Source organism: Egretta garzetta, unplaced genomic scaffold (genome assembly GCF_000687185.1).
Source record: "Egretta garzetta isolate BGI_Z169 unplaced genomic scaffold, ASM68718v1 scaffold513, whole genome shotgun sequence".
Lineage (NCBI taxonomy): Eukaryota > Metazoa > Chordata > Aves > Pelecaniformes > Ardeidae > Egretta > Egretta garzetta.
In genome coordinates this window covers 146,451-154,355 of record NW_009259116.1, presented here as the reverse complement: position 1 = coordinate 154,355, position 7,905 = coordinate 146,451, and the positions used below count along the sequence as shown (strand labels likewise).

Here is a 7,905-nt window from a genome sequence, read left to right as displayed (position 1 = left end):
CGAACCCATGCCCTGGGGAGCACCCAAATGGGGTTGGGGAGGACCCAAATGGGGTTGAGGAGCACGCAAATGGGGTCAGGGAGGACCCAAATTGGGTTGGGGAGCACCCAAAAAGGGTTGGGGATCACCCAAATGGGGTTGGGGAGCACCCATGCCCTGGGGAGCACTCAAATGGGGTTGGGGAGGACCCAAATGGTGTCAGGGATCACGCAAATGGGGTCAGGGAGGACCCAAATTGGGTTGGGGAGCACCCAAAAAGGGTTGGGGATCACCCAAATGGGGTTGGGGAGCACCCATGCCCTGGGGAGCACTCAAATGGGGTTGGGGAGGACCCAAATGGGGTTGAGGAGCACGCAAATGGGGTCAGGGAGGACCCAAATTGGGTTGGGGAGCACCCAAAAAGGGTTGGGGATCACCCAAATGGGGTTGGGGAGCACCCATGCCCTGGGGAGCACTCAAATGGGGTTGGGGAGGACCCAAATGGGGTTGAGGAGCACGCAAATGGGGTCAGGGAGGACCCAAATTGGGTTGGGGAGCACCCAAAAAGGGTTGGGGATCACCCAAATGGGGTTGGGGAGCACCCATGCCCTGGGGAGCACTCAAATGGGGTTGGGGAGGACCCAAATGGGGTTGAGGAGCACGCAAATGGGGTCAGGGAGGACCCAAATTGGGTTGGGGAGCACCCAAAAAGGGTTGGGGATCACCCAAATGGGGTTGGGGAGCACCCATGCCCTGGGGAGCACTCAAATGGGGTTGGGGAGGACCCAAATGGGGTTGAGGAGCACGCAAATGGGGTCAGGGAGGACCCAAATTGGGTTGGGGAGCACCCAAAAAGGGTTGGGGATCACCCAAATGGGGTTGGGGAGCACCCATGCCCTGGGGAGCACTCAAATGGGGTTGGGGAGGACCCAAATGGGGTTGAGGAGCACGCAAATGGGGTCAGGGAGGACCCAAATTGGGTTGGGGAGCACCCAAAAAGGGTTGGGGATCACCCAAATGGGGTTGGGGAGCACCCATGCCCTGGGGAGCACTCAAATGGGGTTGGGGAGGACCCAAATGGGGTTGAGGAGCACGCAAATGGGGTCAGGGAGGACCCAAATTGGGTTGGGGAGCACCCAAAAAGGGTTGGGGATCACCCAAATGGGGTTGGGGAGCACCCATGCCCTGGGGAGCACTCAAATGGGGTTGGGGAGGACCCAAATGGGGTTGAGGAGCACGCAAATGGGGTCAGGGAGGACCCAAATTGGGTTGGGGAGCACCCAAAAAGGGTTGGGGATCTGTCCCCAGGATGGGTGTCCCCAGGTGGCCGTGTGTCCCCCAGGATGGGTGTCCCCGGGTGCCTGGGTGTCCCTGGAATGGGTGTCCCCAGGTGTCTCTGTGTGTCCCCGAGGATGTATGTCCCCAGTTGACCCTGTGTCCCCCAGGATGGGTGTCCCCGGGTGTCTGGGTGTCCCTGGAATGGGTGTCCCCAGGTGTCTGTGTCCCCGAGGATGTATGTCCCCAGGTGTCCTTGTGTCCCACAGGATGGGTGGCCCCAGGTGTCCGTGTCCCCCCAAGCACATGTCCTCCAGAATGGGTGTCCTTGGGCGTCCATGTGTCCCTGGGAGGCGTGTCCTTGGCTGTCCCTGTGTCCCCAAGCTCATGTCCCCAGGATGGGTGTCCCCAGGTGTCTGTGTGTCCCCCAGGATGGGTGTCCCCGGGTGTCTGGGTGTCCCCAGGTGTCTCTGTGTGTCCCCGAGGATGTATGTCCCCACTTGACCCTGTGTCCCCCAGGATGGGTGTCCCCGGGTGTCTGGGTGTCCCTGGAATGGGTGTCCCCAGGTGTCTGTGTCCCCGAGGATGTATGTCCCCAGGTGTCCTTGTGTCCCACAGGATGGGTGGCCCCAGGTGTCCGTGTCCCCCCAAGCACATGTCCTCCAGAATGGGTGTCCTTGGGCGTCCATGTGTCCCTGGGAGGCGTGTCCTTGGCTGTCCCTGTGTCCCCAAGCTCATGTCCCCAGGATGGGTGTCCCCAGGTGTCTGTGTGTCCCCCAGGATGGGTGTCCCCGGGTGTCTGGGTGTCCCCAGGTGTCTCTGTGTGTCCCCGAGGATGTATGTCCCCACTTGACCCTGTGTCCCCCAGGATGGGTGTCCCCGGGTGTCTGTGTGTCCCCAAAATGGGTGTCCCCAGGCAGCCATGTGTCCCCAGGGATGTGTCCCCTCAGGTGTCCGTGTCCCCCCAAGCACATGTCCTCCAGAATGGGTGTCCTTGGGCGTCCATGTGTCCCTGGGAGGCGTGTCCTTGGCTGTCCCTGTGTCCCCAAGCTCATGTCCCCAGGATGGGTGTCCCCAGGTGTCTGTGTGTCCCCCAGGATGGGTGTCCCCGGGTGTCTGGGTGTCCCCAGGTGTCTCTGTGTGTCCCCGAGGATGTATGTCCCCACTTGACCCTGTGTCCCCCAGGATGGGTGTCCCCGGGTGTCTGTGTGTCCCCAAAATGGGTGTCCCCAGGCAGCCATGTGTCCCCAGGGATGTGTCCCCTCAGGTGTCCGTGTCCCCCCAAGCACATGTCCTCCAGAATGGGTGTCCTTGGGCGTCCATGTGTCCCTGGGAGGCGTGTCCTTGGCTGTCCCTGTGTTCCCAGGCGCGTGTCCCCAGGATGGGTGTTCCCGAGTGTCCCCAGGCGTCCCCCAGGATGGGTGTCCCCAGTTGTCTCTGTGTCCCTGAGGATGTACGTCCCCAGGCGTCCATGTGTCCTCAAGATGGGTGTCCGTGTGTCCCCAGGGATGGGTGGCCATCTGTCCCCAGGTGTCCGTGTGTCCCTAAGGGCACGTCCCCAGAATTTGTCCCCTCAGGTGTCCATGTCCCCCCCCCGCCCCTGCGTGTCCCCAGGACATTGGTTCTCAGGCATCCCTGTGTCCCCAAGGGTGTGTCCCCTGGGTTGTGTCCTCAGGCTTTAAAAAATTAGAATTTTCTGATCTTTCTTACTCATTGGAATGAGAAAGAATGACCTTTTCTTCTGGTCATTCATTGCCTCACATTTATTGAAGAAGAACCAAATACCTTTAATTTGCAGCAGAAATTGAGTAAAAAATGAAAAATAGTGTGGTTTTTTTAAGGTTATTGTGCAGCATAGCCATCAAGCTTTAAAATCAGGGTTAAAAATCATATGGGGCTATTGTGTTTAAATACTCTTTCTCCTGATACTTTGCTTTATTTTCTTGCATTTTGATCTCAGACTGATGTGAAGTCAAGTCATACCACATGAAGAAAAGTGTCTTCCCTTAGCAGTTTAACTCAGATTCAGTAAACATCTGCTTTGTAATACCAGCTAAGGAGTAGTTAGGGATTTACAGGAAATTTCTATGGAAACAATTCTTTTATTGAATTTATATTGGTCTTACATAGAAATCTCCAAGCAGACCTTCTGCTAAGATGCCATTAAAATGCTATGACTCAATAAAAATTTCATGTACTAAGCAACAATTTTCAGTATTTTCTAGGTTTCTGTCATTACATTCCTACCCCCACTCAAAAAAAAAAAAAAAAATTAATAATAACCCCGAAATTTTCCTTACAAAGTGTTCCCATGGTAGCGGCACGTTTGGGGCTAAAAGCGGGGAAAAAAAAAACCCAACGGGAAATTATCAATATATTCACATATAGGTTAAAATATAATACAGAGGTTGGTGACGCACGGGGCGCGTGCGTCCGCCAGCGCCGCAGGGGTAGGGGAGCCGGCAAAGCCCGGTTTAGCAAAGCCCGGCTTTTCTTCTGCGTCGCCCCGGCAGCACAAACTGCCTCACGCTGTAGGGAACAGAGCTTTATTGTCTTTTTTTTTTTAAAAAAACGAAACAAAACAAAACAAAAAAATTAAAATTAATAAAATAATAATAATAATATTAATAATAAATTCACAGGTTGGTGGTTTAAAACCGCGAATCCTGGGCAGAGTTGGGTATTCCGGGGTTCGGCCTCGGGGGCGGCGGCGGCAGGGGGGGGGTGGTTACTCCAGGTCCGTGTCCTCTTTGGGTTTGTAGATGGCCCCAAATTTCTGCATGTACTTCTTGATGTACTCCTTCGTCTTGTGCTTCACGTTCTCGTTGCACTCCAGGTCCTCCGGGTTCTTGCAGTATTTCAGCTCCTTGTTCATGACGCCATGAGTCAGCTGCGGGGCAGAGGCAGGGCAGGATTCCCACCGTTATTCCCAACGATCCCAGCCCTTGGGATCCCCCAAATGCTGGCTCTTATTGCCAAAATATTCCTCCAATATTCCCCAAACTCCTGTGCTAATATCCCCCAAATAGTCCTCACCAGTACTCAAATATTCCCCGATGTTCCCCAAATATCGCCCAAGCCCTCTGCTATCATTCCCCAAATACTGGCTCTTATTCCCCAAATATTTCCTATTATTCACAAATACTCCCCAAATACTGGCTCTAATTTCCAAATAACGGCTCTTATTCCCCAAATATTGGCTCTTATTCCCCAAATATTGGCTCTTATTCCCAAACATTCCCCAAATGCCAGCTCTTATTCCCCAAATACTGGCTACAATTCCCAAATACTGCCCAAATATTGGGTCTTATTCCCAAACACCAGCTCTTATTCCCAAACACCGGCTCTCACTCTCCAATTACCAGCTATTATCCCCAAATATTTCCCAAATACTGGGTCTTATCCCCAAATACTCCTCCAGTATTCCCCAAACTCCTGTGCTAATATTCCCCAAATAGTCCTCACCAGTACTCAAATATTCCCCGATGTTCCCCAAATATTGCCCAAGCTCTCTGCTATCATTCCCCAAATATTCCCCAAATATTGGCTCTTATTCCCCAAGTATTTCCTATTATTCCCAAATACTCCCCAAATACTGGGTCTTATTCCCAAGTACCAGCTCTTATTCCCCAAATATTTCCTATTATCCCCAAATATTCCCCAAATACTAGCTATGATTCCCAAATACTGCCCAAATATTGGGTCTTATTCCCAAACACCGGCTCTTATTCCCCAAATACTGGCTCTTATCCCCAAATACCAGCTAATATCCCCAAATATTCCCCAAATACCAGTTCTTACTCCCCCAGTACTGGCTCTTAGTCCCAAAAACTCCCCAAATACCGGCTCTTACTCCCCAAATACCAGCTCTTACACCTGAATACCGGCTCTTACTCCCAGACACTGGCTCTTACCCCCAAATATTTGCTATTATCCCCCAAATACCAGCTCTTACCCCCAAATACCAGCTCTTACCCCCCAAATACCAGCTCTTACCCCCAAATATTTGCTATTATCCCCCAAATACCGGCTCTTGCCCCCCAAATACCGGCTCTTACCCCCAGACACTGGCTCTTACCCCCAAATATTTGCTATTATCCCCCAAATACCAGCTCTTACCCCCAAATACCAGCTCTTACCCCCCAAATACCAGCTCTTACCCCCAAATATTTGCTATTATCCCCCAAATACCGGCTCTTGCCCCCCAAATACCGGCTCTTACCCCCAGACACTGGCTCTTACCCCCAAATATTTGCTATTATCCCCCAAATACCAGCTCTTACCCCCAAATACCAGCTCTTACCCCCCAAATACCAGCTCTTACCCCCAAATATTTGCTATTATCCCCCAAATACCGGCTCTTGCCCCCCAAATACCGGCTCTTACCCCCAGACACTGGCTCTTACCCCCAAATATTTGCTATTATCCCCCAAATACCAGCTCTTACCCCCAAATACCAGCTCTTACCCCCCAAATACCAGCTCTTACCCCCAAATATTTGCTATTATCCCCCAAATACCGGCTCTTGCCCCCCAAATACCGGCTCTTACCCCCAGACACTGGCTCTTACCCCCAAATATTTGCTATTATCCCCCAAATACCAGCTCTTACCCCCAAATACCAGCTCTTACCCCCCAAATACCAGCTCTTACCCCCAAATATTTGCTATTATCCCCCAAATACCGGCTCTTGCCCCCCAAATACCGGCTCTTACCCCCAGACACTGGCTCTTACCCCCAAATATTTGCTATTATCCCCCAAATACCAGCTCTTACCCCCAAATACCAGCTCTTACCCCCCAAATACCAGCTCTTACCCCCAAATATTTGCTATTATCCCCCAAATACCGGCTCTTGCCCCCCAAATACCGGCTCTTACCCCCAGACACTGGCTCTTACCCCCAAATATTTGCTATTATCCCCCAAATACCAGCTCTTACCCCCAAATACCAGCTCTTACCCCCCAAATACCAGCTCTTACCCCCAAATATTTGCTATTATCCCCCAAATACCGGCTCTTGCCCCCCAAATACCGGCTCTTACCCCCAGACACTGGCTCTTACCCCCAAATATTTGCTATTATCCCCCAAATACCAGCTCTTACCCCCAAATACCAGCTCTTACCCCCCAAACCTCGTCGGCGTGGGACGGTGACACCCCCCTCCCCCCCCGCGGGGCATTGGGGACGCTCACTTCTTTCCTGAACACCTCCTTGCTCTTCTTGGCCAGCTCGCTCGACGTGTCCGCTTCCGCCGTCTTGGGCTTCTTGGAAGACTGGAAAAGGGGGAAAAAAGGGGTTGGGAGCGGGCTGGGGTGATGGGGCGGGGGTGTCACCCTGTCCCTGTCCCCATCCCCACCCTGGGGACAGGGCTCTGCCACCCAGCCCTGCCCCAGCGCCAGGAGGGCAGCGACGCTTCCAGTGACCTTCCCAGCCCGGCCCAGTGAGCTTCCCAGTCTGGTCCTGGTGAGCTTCCCAGCCCGTCCCAGTGAGCTTCCCATTCTGGTCCCAGTGGGCTTCCCAGCCCATCCCAGTGAGCTTCTCAGTCTGGTCCCAGTGGGCTTCCTAGTCCATCCCAGTGAGCTTCTCAGTCTGGTCCCAGCGAGCTTCCCAGTCTGGTCCTGGTGAGCTTCCCAGCCCATCCCAGTGAGCTTCCCAGTCTGGTCCCAGTGAGCTTCCCAGCCTAGTCCCATTGAGCTTCCCAGTCTGGTCCCAGTGAGCTTCCCAGCCTAGTCCCAGTGGGCTTCCCAGCCCATCCCATTGAGCTTCCCAGTCTGGTCCCAGTGAGCTTCCCAGCCTAGTCCCAGTGGGCTTCCCAGCCCATCCCACTGAGCTTCCCAGTCTAGTCCCAGTGGGCTTCCCAGCCCACCCCCGTGAGCTTCCCAGTCTGGTCCTGGTGACCTTCCCAGCCCATCCCAGTGAGCTTCTCAGTCTGGTCCTGGTGACCTTCCCAGCCCAGTCCCACTGAGCTTCCCAGCCTGTCCCAGTGAGCTTCCCAGCCTGTCCCAGTGAGCTTCCCAGTCTGGTCCCAGCGAGCTTCCCAGCCCAGTCCCAGTGAGCTTCCCAGCCCGTCCTGGTGATCTTCCCAGTCCAGTTCCAGCACATTCTCCACCCTGGTCCCAGTGACCTTCCCAGCCCAGTCCTGGTGTGCTCCCCAGCCCATTCCCAAAGCCATTCCCAGCCTGGTGCTGGTGCACTTTCTAGCCCAGTGCTGACACACTTCCCAGCCTGTTCCAGGCACACTTCCCAGCCCAGTCCCGGTGAGCTTCCCAGCCCAGTACCGGCACGCTCCCCACCCTGGTCCTGGCGCACTTCCCAGCCCAGTCCCAGTGTGCTTCCCAGCCTGATCCCAGCACACTCCTCAGCCCCATTCCCCAGTGCTTCCCAGCCTGGTCCCAGCACATCCCCCAACCCCATTCCCCAGTGCTTCCCAGCCTGATCCCAGCACATCCCCCAACCCCATTCCCGAGTGCTTCCCAGCCCAATCCCAGAACTCCCCCCAGCCTGGTCCCAGCATGTTCCCAATCCCCATTCCCGAGTGCTTCCCAACCCAATCCCAGAACTCCCCCCAGCCTGGTCCCAGCATGTTCCCAATCCCCATTCCCAAGTGCTGCCCAACCCAATCCCAGAACTCCCCCCAGCCTGGTCCCAGCA

The 7,905-nt window shown here is 54.6% G+C and overlaps 1 protein-coding gene across 1 annotated transcript in view; it reads right to left on the bottom strand.

Annotated features, from left to right (window-relative positions):
- Positions 1-3,894: 3,894 nt before the first annotated feature.
- Positions 3,895-7,905, bottom strand: part of SETD2 (SET domain containing 2, histone lysine methyltransferase) — a 68,449-nt gene continuing 64,438 nt past the window's right edge. The window contains exons 19-20 of the mRNA XM_035891086.1: positions 6,378-6,527; positions 3,895-4,156 (exon numbers count right to left, since the gene is read on the bottom strand). Coding sequence (XP_035746979.1) covers positions 3,983-4,156; positions 6,378-6,527 — 324 coding nt within the window. The 3' untranslated portion in view covers positions 3,895-3,982. The remainder of the gene's footprint in view (positions 4,157-6,377; positions 6,528-7,905) is intronic.